Here is a 21,874-nt window from a genome sequence, read left to right as displayed (position 1 = left end):
ATGAGCACTGAGGGACCTGGCTGTTGTCATTGCAAAATCACTGTTACCTTTGAAGGGTTTGGGGGAGGTTCCTGAAGCCTGCAAGAAAACAAATGTCACTCCTGTCACGAACGTCACTCACAAAGGGATGAAGTTTGGGCAGTGGGGTGAACGGAAAAGCAGCTGAACTGCTGGGCTGAGGGGGGTTCTGACTGGTAAACGCCTTCAGTAGTGACCTGGACAGCGGGGCAGAGTGCTTGCCCTCGGCACGCTTGCAGAAGATACAGAGCTGGGAGGGTTGGGGTCAATACACTGCAAGTTTATGCCCTGATGGAGAAATTGGCCAACAGGAATCTCAAGAAGCAAAAGATGGGTCTAGTTCCAGAGCTTCAGGGTGGTATTCTTGGTGGTGGCGTAACTCAACCTTTTAATTCTTTATCCCCTCTTCTTCTGTATTTCCAGGTTACGTTACCAGGGATATTTTGGAGGTGTAACTGCTCTAACAAGAGAACAGTTTTCCAAGGTGAATGGATTCTCTAACAACTACTGGGGTTGGGGTGGAGAAGATGATGACCTTCGAATCAGGTAAAAAGAAGGCTAGAGGGACATGGGTGTGAGTGTTGATGCATGGGGATTTGGAGTGCAAAGATGCGGTTCTGTGGACAGTTTCCTCTTTGAAAAGATGAGGCATGCTTAAAATCTGGTCCTCATGAGAGTTGTTGGTTTGGTGGGGTTTCTTTTTGTTGGTTTTGCTTTTTGTCTCAGCCACAGAACATTTTTGTTCTAGCTTGGAAATTGGTTTTAAGTGAAATAAAATTGAAATCTGTTATGATTTTGCCAGTGACACATGTATTGAGTTCCACTACTTTTGCAAGAGTGTGGGAGTATTTGGGTTTTGGCTTTTTTTTCCATTCATTGACTACCATGACTTTCTCAGAGAAGGGCTTAGTTTGCACGTGGGTGGTGTTGATTGTAGTTAAGATGGTGAATAACTTACATTTTAAAAAGGCTGCACATATATCCATATGCCCTTTGCTCTTGTTAAAACTAGTTTTGCAGATGTGCCTGTCAAAGTAGGAGAAGCTTGTTAGTTTGAGATATTTGGTGGAACTAAGAAGACTAAAACTTTCATGTTGATCTGACCCCTTTGCTTAGGAGGAAACCTCTATAAACCAGCATTGCTATCGGTGAAAAGAAGGGGGGGGGAACCCTGTCCATTTGTAACTTGGGTATGCTCTGTCATCCTTAAGTGTTTGTCCCTTTCAGTTGCTTAAATATGCAAGCAAATATTTCAGGGATATAAAATTCATACCCCTGGTGACTTTAAATGATCACACTGAAGAAATCAAGTGTGCTAATGTTAGGAACGTCCAAGTAAAAGCTTTTGTTTAGCAGATTGGTCAGCTGTGTCTCAAGAAATCTAAGAGGTCTATTTGGTGACATGGATTTCTGTCCCTTCTTAGTAACTCCTTTCCCATTCCCAAAAGCTCTAGCTAGAGACACCAACTTCTCTGTGCCAGCTTGGGGGCTGGAAACCAAATTGTATGAGCCAGAGTGCACACTGCAATTGGCTTTATCTCATGCCTTTCCTCCTGGGTAGATCTTGGGCTGGGCTGGTTACAGCATTTGTGGCGGATAGGGAATGGGAAGCTTGCTTTCTCAACAGGGCGCTGTAGAGATCCTTGTAGCCTTCCTCTGTGAAGGCAGCAGATGGCAGCAGCCCCTTCAGTATCTTCAAGAACTCAGGGCTGGAGGGCTACTACCTCCTGCTTGGCTTCTGCGTCCGATTTGATTTGTCTCTGTGCTAAACCTGATGCTCTCTTATGGGCCCCTTTACTCCAGTGAGCATCAGAAAGATTTTTTCAGTCCAGATGTATTCATTTGATAATTTAATGCTACAAACAGTCATTGGAAGGCTGTAGGGGCTGTTGCTTTGTTTCTTCAGTTCTTGGGTTCCTGTTGCTCTTTCATCTGCTGCTGCGTGACTAGTAAAGACCTGGTGTATTCCTTAATTCCACTGCCATAAAATTAACCCTTTCTGCTGCTGACAGCGAAATTGTGTTCCACAGCTATGTTTAAGGCCAGCAGTTCCAATCAAGTGCCTGTTGTCAAGCATTAAAATCTGTGCATGAGACTTAACGTTTTTGACTGTTCTCAGAAACTTTTCTTCATGTGGACAAAGTTCGGAGTTGTAGGGCTGTCTGCCAGCCATTAGAAAGCAAGCTCTTTTCCTATTTTTGGTGGAGAACTATCATGTATAGAAGCTTCACTACGTCAGTTGAAATGAACTTGTTGGAAAATGTGTGATCTTCCTATAGACATCCTAGATCAGCATGCAGTAGTAAAACTGGACCAGACAATACTAACTTAAATGTATTCAGTTATACATGTCCTTAAAGCAAGCTCTCTGTGATATCTGCTGTAATAGCTACATGTTTTTCTTCAGAAGATAGGGTATATGTCACCCTCCTGTCTAGAAACCCAACTCTGCAAGTTCTTTCTCCAGCAAAAGGGGTTGTGGAAAAGATGGAGAACTGTAGAAAACATCTTCAGTGCCTGCTTCTATGGCATGTACCAAAACTGAAGTGCTAGAATGTCATTTCTCCTTAAGAGCTGGCTTATAGTGGTGTCTTACTTATGGCAGTATTGTTTCTTCTAGGGTTGAGATGCAGAAGATGCGAGTGATGAGGCCATCCGCAGATGTAGCCAGGTACACGATGATCTTCCACAACCGAGACCATGGCAATGAGGAGAACAGAGACAGGTGAGTTAAGAACAGGGTTCCACTCTGCATTGCTGTGGAGGGTGGCTAAGAGCCAGGCCAAGTGGTTGCCCAGTTCTTCCCACTAGGTCAACCAGGCATTTTGTGGTACCCAAACTCTCTGGGAGATGGGTTTGACACCACTGGTTGCAGCTGGCAGCTGTTTTTCAGTGCATGAGACCTGCCTGTAATTGAGTGGGTAATGTTCTGTAAAACCTTCTGAAGCTATAGTCACATGGATATGACTTGAACATAGATTTAGGAGATTAAATGGCTTAAACTTCTCCTCCCCAAACTGTAGGACTATTTTCCCATGTCTGACTATCCATGCTGAGGACAGGAAAAGCATGATTTTACATTCCAAGTAGATACAGAATGGCTGTAGCTCTGCCTCTAAGGTTACAAGACATGGGAAAGAGCTCAAAACTCCTCTTGTGCATCTCAGTTTTGTGCTATGAAGACTTCTTCCTCTGCTCTGTCCTCAGGATGAAGCTTCTACGCCAGGTATCTAAAATGTGGAAGACAGATGGGTTGAACTCCTGTTCATATGAACTGCTGTCAGTGGAACACAACCCTTTGTACATCAACATCACAGTGGATTTCAGCATACAGCCAAAGGTCTCCAAAGGGTGAACACCATGCAGGTTATAGGAAATGGCAGCGCATCTTGTTTGTGGTTGCTGCTGCAGCAACTGACGGGCAGCACACTGCTTGAAAGAGTACTTCAGTAGCACAGAAGAAAGTTTCTCTTCACAGCATCTCGTCGGTCAGTTGAGAATCTCATTTTGTGAGACTGGACTGCAGATGGGGACTGACCTGAGGACAGGTCCTGGTGTTCATGTGTGCACTTCCTGCTGGGGTGTGTGTAAACGTTTTCTTGTTTGGGCTGGTCCAGTGGAAGGACTTGAACTAAGTCTCCTGGAGAAAAAAATTTCTTGCAACTATTCCTAAATTTCCAATTTGTCATAGCAGGAAGGCAACATTGCCACAACTTAAAAAGGAGCAGGCCAGTCTTTGCCCCTTAAAAGCACAAGAATTCTTCACCACTTACCAACTTGCTGAGATTTTTCCAGTCTAAGAAAAAACTGCTTGTGTGGGGAGGAATGGCAATAATGGTAATAGGTGGGGAGATGTTAATCTCTCAATAAAAGGCAATCTACTCAATTAAAAAGGCATCTCTTGTCCTTCGTAAGCTCACTTTGCCATGCAGTGGGAATGCTCAAGCATCCTGGGGCAGAACGAAGTCTCATTTAATCCTGCAATAGGCTGCAGGTTGTGCATTATTCTGGAGAGATCTGGAAGGAAGTGCACTGGTTAACTATTAGAGATGGAGAGAGACTGCTGTCCATCCTGCCTCTTCTATGCTTTAGGCCACACTGTTAGCAGCATGCATACTACTATGGCTACCAGGCCATTACTATTTGGGGGTTTTGTTCTAGAAGGTCGGTGTGAATGCTGTAGGACTTCAGCTAATGCTCTGGTTAGAGCACTGCATTATTGTATGAGATCTGTGTTTATGCCTGCTAGTTTTAAGTACAGACAGGCCCCTACAGGCAGATGCAAAGCCAGCATTGGGAGAGCTGCTTTTAGGAAACTATAGTAAGAATTACATGACAAAAAGCAACTTCTGATAGTACTGAAGAAGGATTCTTTCTGTTTGACATGTATTAGTCCAACTGTAGAGAAGAACAGAGCCTTTAATAGATTCCTGCATGTTAGTGAGATAGACAGAGCTTTTCAGTGAACAGAGAACAGGAACTTGACTGTAACATCTACACATAACAAGGTAAAATATCCCATCTTACACTTACTGACTGACATAAAGATTACAGAAAGGGCAAGGTGTAGAGAAGACTATCAGTGTTACTGTCAGGAAAGTACAAATGCATTCCTGCCAGGGTCACAGCTCCACTGTTGACAGATTTTACTTAAATTTTTTCCTCTAGTATTTAATTTCTGAGAATTGTTTTCATATTGGAGACAGATAAACCTTGAGAGATTATTAATGTTTGAGTAACAGCTGAAATACCAGATTAATTTCCCTGTGCTGAGCAGGAAGTTAGGCTAGGTGACAGCCTGAGGTTTCTTTCAATGTGAATTACTTATAGCTACAATAAAAACACTTGCATACTGTTGATCTGGCCAGACAACCACAAATTCAAGCTCTGTTTTCATCTGATTTCAGGGCAACTTTGTCTTTTATTAAGCTCTTACTAAATATGCTAGAAAATCTTGATCCAAACATATACCTCAACTTTACTCAAATTCACAAAAGTATTTACAGTACTGTAATAGCTTTCAACACTGAGTTCTCTTTCTCAAAATACAGCATTTCAGAGGACTGGCTGACAGAATGGCTTGAATCCCACTTACCACTTGCGTAAGCGGCAGGACAGAGCTATCCAGCTATGGAACAAAGGTTCCAGAAAACTTGGGTCAGCTTACTGTCAAGGAGACCTTAATCCCCACAGGCTGAGGGATGAGAGGTGGATTTGGCTCAGTAGTTTTACAGTGCTTTAAAGGACTTCTACAGTAAGCCAGATCCTGTTTGTAGCTATCACACCCTAGTTGTGAAGCCTTTTCTTCTAAATCTTGTATGCTCAGAAGAAAAGTTAAACGCACGAAAGACAACAGGATTAATCTCAGGCACTGCAGACTCTGCACTAGAACAGGAGGTAGAGGCTGAATGCCCATAAGCATGCTGCCGTGGTGAGCTCAAACTCCACTTTTGTTCACATTCTCTTAAGAAAATGGGGGAACATATCCAATGTCCACGGTGATGTTGGTATAAAGAGGATGCTTTGTCCTAGAAAGAAGCTTGAACTCTAAAGAATTCATTCCATCATCCTTCCATGTTTTTCCAGTGTTGTGTCGGGAAGCAGGCCTGAAGAAGGAAGAATAGCTGCAGTTAGATAAAGAACAAAAGTGATGTTTACAGCTGATGCTTTAAATAGAGGTAGCAGAAGAAACAGTCTTCCAGAGGGCAGGGGTTTAGCAGATGAAAGCTGCCAAAGCCCCCCAGAAATTCTCCTTAGAGAAGGAGGCGGCTGAACAGATCTGAACTTCATGCTGAGTGTTACAAATGAGGACAATTTGGACTGGAACCTTATCAGAAAGGGAGACTGGTGGGGTGGCAACTACGCTCTGCAAAAAAAATGAGAGCCTGGCAACAAGCAGAGACCTGCGAGTGCAACAAGGAGGCTTGCAGGAATGGTGTACAAAGGCTGCTGTAAGTACACTTAAGACAGGGTTGTTATGGAAACCTGAGTTTAAGATGACAGAGGGAAATCTGCACTGTCAGTGAGAATCCTCCACCACACTTGACCCAACACCCTCTACCATGCTAATCACCTCCTCTAACTGGAATATTTTTTTCTTTTATTTTAATGGCACACTGAGTCTGCACAGACTGTAAAGCAAGTTTTGTTTTTCTGGAAATTGTAACAAAGAGCCTCTTCAAACAGAAACCTCTCTTCACAAGATGGACTGCGGTGTCATTTTTGAAACTGGTATTCCCTGAATAATTTGATGTTGAGTAGGAAACTAGGAGAAATGCATTTACCCTTCAAATGCAGAGACGTGAGCAGTACAGTTCAGTTGAAGCTGACTGGGAGCTTTCTTTAAATAGCAGCATGAAAGCAGAAAATAACCAGTGGCATGAGGCTTACTTCATGTTTTGAGGAAGATGAGGGTAACAGCCTGCTGCAAGGCAAGGAATACTTTCCCACCTGTCCCTCTCTAAACAGTTACCTCCTCCAAGGCTCTTCTGTCTCTTTGTTGTAGTTCATCATTTTGTAGCGTCCAAGGTGAGATGGGGTCCGGACAACTTTCATTCCTGCTAACTGGATCCTTTAAAAGGAAGAATGAAATGTTTGTTTAGGTATAAGGATGTAATTTTGAGGCTTAGCTATAGGGGAAGGTCAAGGCAGAGAGGATGTTCAATGTTAAAGCAATCAAAGTAAAATACAAAAGCTGAAGGGAAAGAGTTTAACACAGTGCCAAATCATCCTTTCCAGCAGGTTCTGGCCAGGCTTAGGCTAGGATGCTCCCAGCTGCACTGTATTTTGACAGGGTACAAAGAGGATTAGCAAGTAAGGAACAAACAACAGCATACAGAGCATTCAAGAGCAACTCTCCTGCATCTGACAAGTGAGCATTATTTTCACTTCCTTGTAAGAGCAGAGCTGTTACTGCCTAGAGCTCCATCACTTTTTTCTTTGAAAAAAAGAAACTAGTTTGCCCTTTCTGAAAGAACCCAGGCCTGAGTTTCAGAATAAAGTTGTCTGTTCTTAAGAAGTGCCACTGGTGCAAATAGCCTTGATGAGAGCACAGTCTTCAAGAAAGATTGCTACATACAGACACCAGAACAGCAACTGTGACCTGGTCAGCTGCAGGACAGTTTGAGGGGAAAAAAAGGCAATCTGAAGCTTCAGAATTCTAAATTAGAGCTTGCTAAAAACTACATTTTGTGTGACTTTAAGCAATCCATTACAGACTGCATCTGTTAGCTTACCAACAGAAAGTGCCAGTAATGCTGCTAGACCTAGTGAGCCTTCGTTATCGTAGGGCACTGCTTATGCAAAGACAATTCCTGTGAATGTAAGAATGAATGTTTGCCTAATTTAGGTTATCTAACCAGCATGTTTGCAGCATTTGATTGCCTTCTGTTGAGATCTAGTACAACAGCAAGCTGCACTGAAGCAGGAATGTTCTAAAGCTGAAGAAGCTGCAGAACTGAAAGTAGTTGTTAGGCTGGAGATATCAAATGATTACAACACTTAATTGACTGACATTTATTTCAGTTTGGCAGCTTTTTGAACATGACTTATTGCACATTCAATCAAAACAATAGAAACACTAAACTACCTTTGTTGCAATATTAACTCTTTCACGAGGTTTAGTTTAATGCATTCGTTCACTGTTTTAGGAACCCAGGTTTCTCTGTAGCTGATAATGTTAACACAGCAGCAGTTCCAGTTAGAATAGCATTTTATTCTAATGAAAGTGCTGATGGGTCTAATTTAAGTACCAGAGTCCACTAACTGTAAGTAACTAGCAAAAATAATAATAATTATGGCTGCTGTCTTAATGAGCAGTATCCCAGCATGAAATCTTTATACAGGACTTTTGGACACTTCTTCACTGCCCAAATGCTGATTAATTTCTTCTCTACCTTAAGAAGTCCTTGAGCACTCCTAAAATTCAGTCCCAGTAGGGTTATCAACCTGGTTATCCAAAACCAGCCATCTCAGTTCTAGCTTTTCCCAGATAAGACTTCAGCAGATGAATAAAGCATTAGTTAAGTCACGGTCTATGGATTCCACAAACCTAGAACCCTGTTTCTCTGAAAACTTATACTTGTGAGAATAGCAATGCAAGGCTTACTTCCCTTCAAGAGGGGGCTATTTTGGGATCTACATAACCTGCTTGCCTTGAGCCACTTCTGCAGGGAAGTGTGCTCTCATGCATTGAGATGACTTTACCACTGGTACTTGAAAATCACACTAGAGGCTGAAGCTGTACTGAGAACAGCTGAACAGACCCAGCACTGTAATGGTCAATTTAAAGATCTGTTTTCTAGGCATTCTGTTATTGTAATAAGTGCTGAATCTCTAAACAATCATCCACCATTTCAACTAGCTTGCCCTGAAAGGAAAATGAGGATTTCTGTGTTAAACAAACTGATTGCAATTCTCAGAAGAAAAAAATGCTTTGTAAAGCCTCCTACAGTTCTCAACCAGAAAACTCTGCCAAAACTGTAATTTTGTTAGTTTTCAAGACCAACAAAGCATAAAACTAAACTGACAATAATGGCCTTATAAACCACCCTATAAGCTTGCCTTAGTGCAAGACAATGAAGATGCACAGTGCAACTACAGCGGTTAATAAAGAAGATACAAGCGATGATTTTGTACTTGACGAATTTGCATGAGGCAAAGTACTTGAAACTAAACTCATTGTATTCACTTCCATAGCATGCTGCTGCCATGGCAACCACCATACAAGAAAAAAATCCTGTCAGATCTTGCTGTCACTGACTCAGTGGTACACAGACTTCTCCATTGCTCAGCACAGAAATCAGAATTCCTTGTGTTCCTTAATTCCAACTGGTGACTAGATAGTATTTAAAGCAACCTACGTTGGCAACTGTTTGGGAACTGATAAATAAAGAGAAAAATCAGGGTGGTTCATAGACTCCTTTCCTTGGGGCTGTTCATGTCAATGAAATCACTTGTCAACTACAGGCAGTTACAACCCCTTGGAAGCAATCCTGAGCAAGCGAAGGCACTAGGATGTTTTACCCCCCAGTGTCTGAGGAAAGCTTTGTCTTCCCATTGCACAATAATTAGTCATAGATACTGAGCATTTTCTGACAGCCATCATGCCCAATGCCAATAGCATTTGGATTACAATGATGCTGCAAGCATGCTAAGGAGCCACATCTTAGTTCTTTCTTAGAATAATGCTACATGTTTCACTCGACCTGGGTTCTGTTTTTAGCCTGTCCTGTGCATCAGTACCTTGTAGCGATGTCATCGTTTTCACCACCACTGCCCCAGTATGTGTTTGGAAACCCATTCATCTTCATGTAGTGCTCTGGAGTCAAAGCAGATACACCCCCAAAAAAGGACTTATATGGAAGACTAAAAAGAGAAGGGGAAAAAAGGATAAATATTGAAGGCTAATAACCAGTCCTTCACAAGCAAATAACACAATGCAAGTCACAGACGTTAATCTCATCCCTTACAGATTATTTGTAGAAGCAGATGGATGCAGAGTGGCTAGTTTAAAAGTACCCCCACTGAAAGTTTTAAGCCCAGAATTAAGACACACTCATTATTTACTGAAACCTAAAGCAGCAAAATCAGCGTAATTCCTGCCCCTCCCTCCCCCTGAGTAGGTCAAGGTAAAGCTGGTTTTAAAATTAACTTCAAGTTAGTTCCAAATACCTACATTGTATCATGCATCATCCATGTACTCCTGTAACTCCCACCCCATGCTTTTATCCTGGAAAGAACTGGCAGATTTCTGATTGCCTTTATTTGCCAAGCTAAGCTGACAGTGGAACAGGGAAATACATGCACAGAACTGTTCATGTCACATGGCTTAGGTCAGCCATACCCCTTCCTGGGGAAGCCACTATTGCAGAAACAAAAAATAAACCCCCCAGTTCTTAAAGGTTGCATCTTTCTCTATCCACATTCATGCCATCTACCTGGAAAGAGAACCCATTAGGATACAAACATACCAAAGCAAAACGAAGCACTTACTTGTAATGAAACTTATCGATGGCGCTAGCCATGTGTTTGGGATAGTATTCGTCACAAACGTAGAGATTATAATCGTTCTCAGGTACTAGGTCCACGTCATGCAGAAGAAGGCAGTCCCAGTCTTCATCCTTCAGGGCTTCCCGGACACCAATATTAAGTAACTTTGCTCGGTTAAATGTACCATTCCCCACCTGGAAAAAAAACACCACACCCTAGGTTGCTTCACCAAAACAACAAGAGGATAGCTTGATTAAAACTGACGTTAGTGCAAAAGCCTTATCAATTGAATGACATTGGAGTGTATCACCACTGGCTGAAAATTTCATCCCTAGACTCTGAAAGTTTTACTCCCTCTCTTCAAGATATTCTCAGGAATTGTGACGTGTCAGAGGCCATACACCATTGGCATATGAAGAAGACAGACTCTTAAGAGACCAGGTAAGTCAATCCTCAGGTCTGTGCACGCACATCAACACTTCTGTCCTGACTACTGCTTCCTAAAGCTTAGGAATAAGAAAACAGATCCCTGTCACAAACAAAAAGCTTCCTTTCTCCCCTACTCAGCTATCAGTTTCAATTAATGAACCCAGAACTGTCCCTCTCTCCACTGATCTTTTGCAACACCAGTCCCCCATCAGCTAAGTCATGGCTGTTTGCCCTGCATAGGCTGACACACAGCAAGGTCAAGCCAGATGTTTTCACTTAATGCAGTCTAAAAATATCTGATTTGAGTCTAGCATTTAGTCTTAACAGTTTTATTCAGTAGCTATACTGACAAGTCACTGACAGACAACCCACATTCAACTCTTGAACTGCTGAAAATACAAGTTACCGCTTAATGACAGCTGTATCCCTCTGGAACTAAAAAAAGCACAACAAATCAATAGCAGAACAATGATCTTGACAAGTGGTAAGGTATTTCAACCAGCAGTAGCCATGGAGGTACGATGGCATATAACTGACCTGCTCGATCCAGGCATAAAAAGGTACTTCATGTTACAAGATTCACATTTCTTGCTCAGAACCTAACCCTTAACTGGAAAGCTCAGCCCCCCCACCAGGCAGATCTGATTTAGGTTTACCTGCTGAATCAAGTAGATTCTGTAACTGAGCTGCTGGCGCTGCAAGAAAGGATGAATATAGTAAAGAAGATGGTGAAGGTACTTCTCCTGGTTGCTGTATGCTACAAGGATGGCTGATTTGTAGCGGGCTAAGCAGTGAGGTGGTCTGTAGAGGCCTCCAGACTGAACAAAAGGATTTTTTTTGATGATCATTCTTTCACTAGGGAGCACCCTGAAGGAGATGATTAACGGACCAACTGTAAGGAGAGACAGAAAAAAAAAAAAGCAAGCTCACAAATGCTTCTCAACTTTCATTTAAAAACACTGGATGAGTTGCAAATGGTTACTGCTGAAGACGCCAGCCCTGCCCTGGCAGAGAACAGTTAACACCACCATGCAGACGTGCCTGTGCGACCAGTTCCAGCACCACCCACGGGCCAGTCACCTCACTAGGGCTCTGCGCAGAGGAGCATGGCGCCATCAGGCTACTTGTCAGAGGGGCACCCAGAGTCCTGTCACAGCCAGCAGGGCTCACCGGGCTCCTGTGCTTCTCTTTTTCCTGGTGTTGGCTCCCTGCTGCACAAGCAAAGCTGTCTTGTGTTACTTAGATGGTCTCCTTGAATAAATGTATTCCCTGTAAGAGTACAGTTGAAAACAAATCTCTTGACAGGCTTTTTCTTTTGGTTGCCCATATGGAAAAAGTTTCTGAGGCTCTTTCGGAGTAGATTTGAGGACAAAGACATCCAAAAAGATAATCAGCAGGTTGGGAGGAAATAGTTTAAAGTCTGGATGAATATAAAGTATTTAGGAGATACAAATGGCATTTAGGCAATGTTAGCTTTATCTCAAAAAAAAAAAAAAGTTTTAAGTTCAATTTGATGTTATAATCACACGCCACAAGGGCTGTATTCACGCTTTCCTATCAAAATTTTAGGAGAAACAGACAGCAGAGCTGAGAAAGAAGGGAGATGTTTCATATTCACAGGAATATGCATGGGGCAGCAATATAAGCTACGTACGATAGCTCCTCTACTCAGTACCTCAGTTTTAAATGCAAAACATCCAGTGTGTTCAGCAGTTTTTACCTAATTAGAAAATACACATTTCTCTGCATTTCCATCTGAATTCTTCAGAATGAAAAAGCTTGACAACAAAGAAAAAACAATATTAAGTATCAGTCACTTTTTTAACACAAGTCTTGCACTATAGCAATATGAAAAACAAAACAAATATTATGGTTATTCCAATACTTGTTCTTCTGGGTAGTGAGAAAAGGCTCCAGAATTAGGAAAAAAAAAAAAGGTTACATTTGCACACAAATCAGCGTATCTTAGTGGTTTCCGACCACTGTCATCTTCGCTAAGAAAATAAAGCACAAATGCAGAAAAAACAAGATTAAATCTATTATTTAAATAAGCTAGGAAGAAACCTTTTACCTAGATCGCAATTAAAATCTGACAATCACAAGATTATGGTTTTAAGTAGGCCCAACAATCCTCTGCAAGTCATGCTACTCAAAGACAAAATACTTTTTACTCCAGAAGCCTGTGAGACAAGTTACTTTTTTATTTTTACAGCTATAAATAAGACTCTCTTTCTCTTCCAAGCTCATAGTTAATCCTGTGACTGTTTTGAAGTGAGCTTTCGGTATCTTCTAAGCCAGACTCCCTCTTCAGCACTGAAATAAATTATCCTCTCTTGAAACGTCTGATAATGAAGCCTGGGAGAGAAAGAGCAAGTATTTAGGCCTGGTGTTTAGTAGCTTTCATTTCAGCAGGGAAACGTACGGGTTTGTCTTAAGTCTAATGCATATTTAAGCAGGTGAGCCCACAAGGCATTTCTTCCAGCCCATCCTACGTGCAAGCCTCTGCTACAAATCTGACAAAGAGAAGAACTGAACCTGCGTTCACCCACATCCTGTCTAACTGATGGAGAGGAAGCAGCACCCCTCCACTGGCTGGTTGGTTTTTGTGCAAGACTCTGGGAGTAACTTGGGCGTAACTTGGGCGTAACTTGGGCGTAACTTGGGCGTAACTTGGGCGTAACTTGGGCGTAACTTGGGCTGAAGCAGAGCCAGAAGTTGGTATGCCTCACATCTCTGACAGGCAAACCTATAGTCAGTATCACTCTCCTTTTCCTTCTAAAGGAGCAGGTGTAAGAGCATTTCCTGAAGATCAATAGGAACAGCCACTGATCCCATTCCTTGCACAGTCAAAAAAGGGTTAGAGGATTAGCCTTTGTGAATCCCACCTTATAGTTTTTGCTGTTTCATTTTGTTTGTCAGCAAGATCTTGCAGGCACTGACTCTTAAACTTCGCTTGTAAATCCTTCCTTCAGGAAGGATTCCCTAAATTCCCCCAAAACTCATAGGCAATTCCATTTTGGCTATGTTACCCTACGCAGGAGACTGGAGGATGCTGCTGTACTTGCCCATCTGAAGCTGAAGAGTAGTTCTTCAGAGAATCACGCTGTGGGTTCATGAGTCTAGGTCACATTTATTATTACTTTTAGGCTGACAGTTTCCTGTGCTGCCTTTAAAGGCCACCGCATTTCAGTCCAACACAGTTTTAAACCTGTAATTTATGTTGCTTTTCAGATTTATGAACTCCCTGATTATCAGTTCTTTTAACTAAAGCACCATTAACCACCAATTTGATGACAACTGGAGCTTGCTGAAGAAACGTTATCTTCAGATTGGATTTCATCTACAGATCATTGCTCCCAGGAAAACATAAAAAAAGAAATTAATCCCTTTTGTTCTCCCACAAAGGCATGTTTTTGTTTTCCCTAATACAATCCAGGCTATTTGCATTACAGAGTAAGATTCTGTAGCAATAATCCTTAAATTCCAAAATTAAATCTGAATTTAGACACAAGGGGAGACGTAAGATAACATGCGTGATCTTCGCTCCTGTCATCTCCTTCCATACACAAACATATGATTCATGAGGATAACACCTGAATTTACCATTTTTTTCCAGATGTCATCTTCTCCTGAGCTGCCTGGCTCTATACCTTAAAAAACTCAGCTCAGAAACTCAGCATATGTCAGGCAAAAAACAACCAAAAAGTTAAAGCCTGTGACATATCCCCCAAACCTCTGGCTGCCCTACACCTTGGCTGTAAACAAAGTTCTGGCTCTCTGGTCTCCTTCCTGTCCAATTTCAACTAACAAACAGCTACTGCACTGTAATCCAATTAATCCCACACGTGAACAGAACAGTTGCAGGCTGGCCCAAGTAGGGAAAAATAGAACAGCTGAAGCTTGTTTTAGGGAAAGGACAAAAAACACCTTGGCTGTGCTAGAAAGCACAGCGTCCCAACTCAGACAAGGCACAAGATCAACCCCTTGATATGTCCAGTCAATTTTCCCCACAGCCTGGTTCCTTAGCTCCTTCTGTGTCTGCATCACCACAGGGAGAGTGTTTAATTGATATGAAACCTCAGTGCACAGAAAAATAAATACAAGTCCCTGCCCATATTGTTAGCTGGTGCCTGTGACTGCATACTCCCTGCTTGTTTTACTTCCTAGGCAACACATCTAAATATCAGGGGACCCATTAATTGTGACCAGATCTATTCCACCTTAAGAAAGGCACTACATGACTTCTAAACACCGTCTTGCTATACATTTAATTCAGAATAACCAGCTTTAATAATTGAGTTCAAGAAGTAAAGCTTGCACAAGCTAAACAAGCTGTAACAGAAGCATGGATAAATATATCAGTGAAGAAGTGCAGCAGCACACAGTACATTACTGTAGTCATATTGTATAATTCTGCCACTATCTGGATGGAAAAAAAAATAAAAAGCAGACTGACAGCCTTAATTTAAGCATCAATTTCCAATGACAGAACATGAGGCTGCCTCAACAGCAGCTAAAGATAAATCTCAGCATTATTACCTTTTCAGTTCCCTTTTAAGAAGAGAGAAGCTCTAGTGGGAGAGCACGCATTACAAAACGCAGCGGGAACAGCTCATTGCCACAACAGATGGTCATGCTCATGAAAAGGTTATGACAGGAGTAAAAAGGAATAACTGCTACAGGAAGGGCCTGAAAAAGTTCTTCCACTGCATGACAGTATTTAAAAAAAAAAATCAGAGTTACAGATGGAACATGGAACTATTAAGGCTTCAAGAGCCAAGTTAACTCGTTCAGCACACACCATGCATGAAGTAAGGTACCCCTCCAAAAAAACAAAATCAGAACCATCTGCCATCAAGCTTTTTCCTGGTAAGAGGAAACGATGAACTGACAGAAACAACACATCTCACACGCAGTGTGAGAACACCAAATTTTGAGTTTAAATACTACTCAGTTAAGTTTGAGTAAGAGCAACTCGAGCATAAGAATACCTTGCTTTTTCCAAAAACAAAAGTGGAAACAGGTAACTGGTTATTTGTACAGAAGCTTCAAAGGAACTGAAGTAACATAGTCACAATATTAATGAAGACATTGAGTATCCAGTACAATGCTTTTCGAGTTATGGACCACAAAAAGGTCAATGGGCACCACTAAGCGTTAAAAAGCTAAGTCCAGATCTTCTTCCCAGGCAGAGATGTTAAGCAATTACATTTTCAGTTAATTCTTACTCCGCTGCCCTGGAAATGGATTCAGGTAGCTGAAAAAAGACAGATGGAGCTGCAATCTGATCTTCTGTTCAAGCGATTAGTTAAATGATCTACTGTATACATAAGTGGGGAAAGCACTGCACTTCATAAAAGCCCTGATCCAGGAAACATTTATGCCATTTGGCATTCTTCCAGTTACTTTAACATGTTTTGGAGTGGACATGGTGAATTATTACCAGCTCTGAATTGCAGACTGGAGTCCACAAGAATTGATTTGAAATCTCATTTAATGGGTTTATGAAATTAATATTAATCGTTTCCTCTGATGTAATGTTTCCAAGAGAGATCAGTCCCAGGAGTGACGGTAACAGCCAATCAAGACAGTTGTAAAGTATTTATACATCTGTTTTGTATGTGATGGGCACATATGAATAAAGGGCAAGCACCTCGCAGAGCAGCACATGTTTTTAGAAGGAAAAAGAACAAACAACCTCAGAAGAGTCTGGCATATACCAATAACAGAAGGAATATCTTATTTCTTGTATTTAAAAGGTAATGTCACCTAGTAGTAGCAGAATGTTTGGTTTTCTTAAGCTGGAACTGTATCAGTGCTCCAAAGGCTTATTTCACAGCAATGGTCTTCAAATGCTCAATTCTAACTTTTGGAGATAGTAAAAACTTCCACAGTCACTTTGCCTCATTTTTTCTCTTAGTCAACTTTACCATTTGCTTCCATCTGTAACTAGCATTGTTTTCATCTTAGCTCATGCAGGCCAACCCACCCTCTTCTTAACCCTCCCAAAGATGGGTAGAAGAGGTCTTAAGAAGATTTCATAGCTTTGAAAGCACCAGTTACTTTAATGTAGTTTTACTTTGCATGTGCCTCTTCCACGTGCATCATCACTACTCTTGCTTATCTGATTGTTTGCAGACGAGCTGCACAGAATCACACTTTTTTTTTTTGCAAGGTGCAAGTACATTTCTGCTGTGCTTTCAAGTAAAACAAATGAGTCTGAAACACAGAACTGTAGCTTCCCAAAACAACTGATGGGTTCTGGTTAGAGGTGAACTGAGACTACACTAACACCATTACAACTAGCACTTGTGCAAAGAGGCTCTGTATTCTCAGTATTTCAGTAACATAGCAGAGCTGTTTCCAAGAGAAGTACTGAAGCACATACCCAAAAGTTATACAACTTCATCATACATACTGCATGGATTTCATTGAACTTCAGCGAGAAGAGGGAAGAAAACTCTGTGAAAGAACATGCATCCTTATGAGGATTGAAGAGTCTAAAAAGGCTCATCTGGAGCACCCCAGCAAAGCTCTTTAACCTAAGTAAACAACTTGACACAGGAGGAAACGGAGCCACAGTTTCCCACAATACTTGCATCTGTGAACCAAAACCAAGGCCAGCCACTTTGCTCTCTCTGGGCTCCATTTGCAGTCAGCTGCTTTCCTAGAACACCAGCACAACTTAGGAGCACTTCACAACTACTGACACGCAGGACCTAAAATCACAGAAACCAGAACAGTACAGATAAACAGACAAGAGCAGCTTACTGTGTTGTAGACTCAGAAGCAGAAATAGCCAAACCAACTGCATGTGCACGCTTACAGAACTCAGCCGTGCTCAGCTGCCTGGGTAGATGTGCTCCACTAATCCCAGAGACGTGCCACTTCACCACCAGACTTGCTTTAGGGTTTTGACTTTGCATCCACTCAAAGTTTCTGAGCTGTTTCAGCAGTGCAACAGCTGAGTTCATGCTGCCTCGAGGATCAGCTCTGACCTGCTGCAAGTTGGATGCAATCTTTAGACTTTTAAGCCTAATGGAGGAGTTTTTAGGTCTAAATGGCACATAATCACGGGCCAAGACAATCACCACTAAGAGCAAGGTGCCAAGACACACTCTCTTTAAATATTTAGAATACTTAAAGCTAACGCCAATGTATATTGAATTACAGGTTTGACATAAGGCTGAAATAAAGAAACCAGGAGTGAGTCAGCGAGCAGAGAGATCAAAATCCCAAAGCACAACTGTTGGCATGCTTCATATAGGATGACCAAGCTTGGGGGGAGTAAGGGAAGAAGAGGAAAGCTTTATTAGCTTGGTATTAACGTTGTGCTTTGGTTTCACTCATTTCCCTACACAACTTCTAACCAAATCCTTAGTATGGGAAGTCTGCCAATCACTGAAATACTTTACCTAGTGAAACCGATGAAAATGAGTTAATTGACACTGTAAAGTTTTGTCAGTGCGAGTATAGCACTTTTAACGCAGAAACGCTTGAAAAACATGCACTTTATCTTCACGAAGCGCTCACTGCTGCGAAGCACCCGGGCGGCAGCAGTCGGTACGTACCCAGCAGCGGTGACCGGGCCGAGCAGTAGGGCAGAGCATCCTCGGCGGGGCGGCGGGCGAGCAGGCTGAGGTTGGCGTACACGTCGTGGGGCTTGGAGAAGTCCGGCACCTGAGGCGAGCCCGACAGCCCGCGGAACACCCCGGCGGGGCCCCCTCGGTACAGGATGAGGATGAAGAGCGCCTGGAAGGCGAGGAGGAGGAGCAGAAAGCAGGAGTTTTCGACGCGAGGCAGGGACATGGCTCTCGCACCCCCTCACACCGGCACCTCCCGAGGCGGCGCTTGGCTCTGCCTCACGGCCGATCCCACCCCTTCCCGCTGCCGACACCGCCAGGAGGGGAGCGGCCGCCCGCGGCCCTCCGCAGCCCCGCTCCGAGCCCCCAACGACCGCTCTGAGGAGGGGAAGGAGGGGGCGGCCGCCATTTAACGTGCCCCGCCCTTCCCGTGAAACTACAGCTCCCAGCATGCAACGCGGGAAAGGGCCGTGCCCGCCTGTGCTTCGCCGCCGCGAGGAATGCTGGGAGATGTAGTCCCCGCCCCTCCCCCCAGCGCGGCCGTGGGGCCCTGAGGGGTAACGGTGCTGTGGGGCGGAGGGGAGCCCGCTAGTGTGTCGGGCTGTCACAAGTCATTTATTTATTTTTTATTTACGAGGTACTTTGTGCATGATTCCTGTCAAGCAGCTTTTGAGTAGAAATTAAAATTCCATGAAAATGCTGAAAATACTGTAATATTGGCTTTCATTAGTTAAAACTTCCTTGGAGTAGTTAGCCTGGTGGTACATGAAACAGTCTGATGGTACAATAAACGTGTTTTTTTTTTTTTTTTTTAATCATATTGATTTATTAGGGAAAGGTGATGGTGTGTGCAGTGTGTGGAAAAGGGGAGTTGAAGTAGCTGTTTCTGGTCATGGTGTTTTTCAGGATTTTTGGAAGAGACAGAAGTCATGCCTGACATGGCCGAGTTTCCCTCACAGGTGGGGACAGGGAAAGCTCTTCTGCACTTCCAGCGCACAGTCGCTGTCCTGACTTTAAATGGCTGAATTGAGCAAGATTAGATCAACTGAAATAAATAACACAGCTCTCTACCTGCATCTCAGGAGACTACAGAAGCATTTTACTTGCATAGACTCCACAGTGAGGGACCTCTTTTCATTGCCTCACTGCCTATAAAAACTTTGGCTTTTACATCCCCCTCTTTTCTGTTTGTTTTCTTAATGAAATGGGGCATGTGTGATTGTGCTGTCAGTCATTCTGCCTTCTCTGATAATGGATTTGTAATGTGTTGTCCATTTTCACTTAAGTTTGACAGAGAAAAATAAGTCTTCTGTAAGAAGCTATCTAGGAAAAGGCAGTGGCAGGATTTGCACTGGGGAAAGTAGTAAAAAACAAAATTTGCCCCTGCAAGAAGGGGCAGGTCACCTCAGCTCGGCCTCCCATCCCATTTCAAGACAAAGCTGTCCCATGTGCTGGCTCATCAGTCAGCACGCGTGGCTCCAAACCAGGCAAAGCAGCTGCTAACAGGAGGTGGCATGGGAAAAAGATGGGGTTAGAGGGTGGTACCGTGTGTGTTGGGAGTACTCCTGCTTCAGAGCTGAATGGAGGGATGTAGGGGGACACATCTAAAAGAGACTTGATCTCATTTATTCTGCTGGACAGAACAACCTGTTACTACATGAGACTTGGATGTAAACTATTGCCATTTCACATTTAATTTTAAATAATTTGTTGCGGTTTTGTTGTTTAGAGAGTGTTTAGACAGTCTGAGACTGTCTGTTTTTATTGAAACCTACCCAATCCTGCAGCAAAGTCTGCTTTTCTTGCACACTGCTTTGAAGCTCTACCATTTGCGTTCTTCCTGCAGCATTCTCTCCATTACCATGGCAAACACACCCTGCTTGTCTTCATGTTCATAAAACAAAGTGATGATCTCTGTTATTCTGAAAGCTGCAGTGAGTACAAAGCCATGGACGGGAAAGAATTAATCTCTGCGTCCATCACAGGGGAACCCCTGTGTCTAAAACACGCATAGGAACCAAGATTTTAGTGCTGTGACATGGGATTGCTGGCAGTAATTGTTTTAGGAGCTAGTACTGCCTGAATTTACACTTCGCTTGCAATCCTCCCTTGGGTCACAGTGGGAAGTAATGGTGTAGGAAGAATTTGGGCAAGGCTTGTCTGCCTGCATCCATTTCTGAAGCATGGAGAAGCCAGACATGCTGGAGCTGATCTGCACCAGCAGCTCTGCTAACTTTCTGGCAGTCAGGTGTAAAAATTGTCACCTCGTGCCTGTTCTGGGGCACAAGGTCAGCTGGAAAGGCAACAGCCTGCTCCAAACCTCAGTTCAGCCTATGTGCATATATATGCTAGTTTCATGGGAAACTAACATATAACTAGCCAGATCAACTGTGCACAGAGGGAGCCAAACAGCATGTGCTTCTGTGCTGGCTGGGAGAGCTGAAGCTCCAGGAACATTTCCTTCAAGATCCTTCCAAAACCAAATGCAAGAATCATGATCCTTCTCATTCCCCTTCTCCCATTGTCACCAAAATGGGTGGATCAGAAACCACCACAAGCCTTTTTTTTTTCCCACAAAAGAGCAAGTGTGGACTGGAGAGCTGCATGTAGATCAGAACTTGGTGGTGCCAGCAAGCCCAAGCTTTTTCAAGGTCACTGCACTCCTATTTTTTTCCCCTGCCGTAGAATGCCGGGGGGGGGGGGGGGGATTTGAATTAAAAATGAATTGGATTGCTTAAATGAAAAAAAAAAAACACCACCACCAACAAAAAAAAAACCACCAACAAACCAACCTGTCTCCACTGAAGCATGAAAGGGAGATGGCAAGCATTTTAGCAACCCCTGTGCGCAGATGTATTGAGGGCAGTGATGGAGGAAAACAATGTGAGACTGGATCTGTAAGGTGCAGGAACGGGGCTGTCTTGGCAGTCGAAGGTCTGCCTTTCTCATTTTCACGTCTGCTTGAGAAATTAAATGAATGCATAGGAAAATAAAAAAAGACAAACACCATCTTCAACAGAGCTTGAAATTAAGTTTGTGCAGGAGCCTCTAGATGTCCCAGGGGAAGGGGCTTCCCCTCCCTCCAAGTATAATTTCACCTCCAATCAGTCCTGAATGTGATGAGGGACTGAGAGAAGTACCTCACCATTTAACACGATTCATTTCTTGCTCTTTCTTTTCCTCCTCTTTCTCCCTTCCTTAACTCCAGGGATCTGCACCAGTTCCTGGCTGAAAATGTAGCTGTGTGGCTAGGAAGCTTAGCCTTGAAAATGCAGGGCTCAAGAAGGGGAAGAACTTGTACTGGTGTGACAGAACGATACCAAGCAGGGTGCTCTGCCAGTGTCGGTCAGTGAGTCTTGTCCACTGCCTTCCCTGATCCTCAGTTTTTTTTTTTCTTCAAGGAAAGCAGCATTAATCCTTGTGAAGGCACTGCAGAGGCTTTCAGCCACCACTGACAAGCAGGGCTGTCCCTCTGTTTTGGGGGAGTGGCAGTTTTTTCTAGTAGGGTGGACATTTCAGAGGCCTTTGGCCACCACAGTTCTTTCTCAGCCTTTCACGGGACGTTTTGCTTGTACATGCCACGTTGCACTTTAAGCAAAACCTTTGTGAACAGGATTTTTTATTATATAAGCAGCTGCGGATTTTGCTTGTACTCCAGTATGCTAAATTTTTTGTGATGCTTCCTCAGAATATTCCTAAAAGTGTTTCCATGTTTGTGAGAGGTAGGTCCCTCGTTGTAATAAAAACAAAAAACACACAAAAAGCATCAAAGTTACAGATAGCTGATGTGAGGTGCCTTGTCCAAATGACAGAGTAAATCAGTGAGAGCAACCTGCTTACCCATGCCTGCTTCC

At 43.0% G+C, this 21,874-nt stretch overlaps 2 protein-coding genes across 6 annotated transcripts in view; one reads left to right on the top strand and one right to left on the bottom strand.

The window, feature by feature from the left end:
• Positions 1-3,911, top strand: part of B4GALT4 (beta-1,4-galactosyltransferase 4) — a 28,663-nt gene extending 24,752 nt beyond the window's left edge. For all 5 annotated transcript variants that reach the window (XM_083813398.1, XM_083813395.1, XM_083813396.1 and 2 more), the window contains exons 5-7: positions 442-564; positions 2,639-2,743; positions 3,226-3,911. In XM_083813398.1, the coding sequence (XP_083669524.1) occupies positions 442-564; positions 2,639-2,743; positions 3,226-3,373 (376 nt within the window). In that variant the 3' untranslated portion in view covers positions 3,374-3,911. The remainder of the gene's footprint in view (positions 1-441; positions 565-2,638; positions 2,744-3,225) is intronic.
• A 496-nt stretch (positions 3,912-4,407) lies between these two features.
• Positions 4,408-18,471, bottom strand: LOC310887503 (beta-1,4-galactosyltransferase 3-like). Its single transcript, XM_083813498.1, has 6 exons — positions 18,009-18,471; positions 11,094-11,329; positions 10,012-10,202; positions 9,262-9,384; positions 6,491-6,589; positions 4,408-5,624 (listed from the first exon to the last, which is right to left on the bottom strand). Exons 1-6 carry the CDS (start codon positions 18,244-18,246, stop codon positions 5,483-5,485), a joined length of 1,029 nt encoding a protein of 342 aa, XP_083669624.1. The 5' UTR covers positions 18,247-18,471; the 3' UTR covers positions 4,408-5,482.
• Positions 18,472-21,874: the final 3,403 nt, after the last annotated feature.

The sequence above is a fragment of the Anser anser genome, assembly GCF_964211835.1.
Source record: "Anser anser genome assembly, chromosome: 1".
Lineage (NCBI taxonomy): Eukaryota > Metazoa > Chordata > Aves > Anseriformes > Anatidae > Anser > Anser anser.
This window is presented reverse-complemented; position numbering and strand designations above follow the sequence as displayed.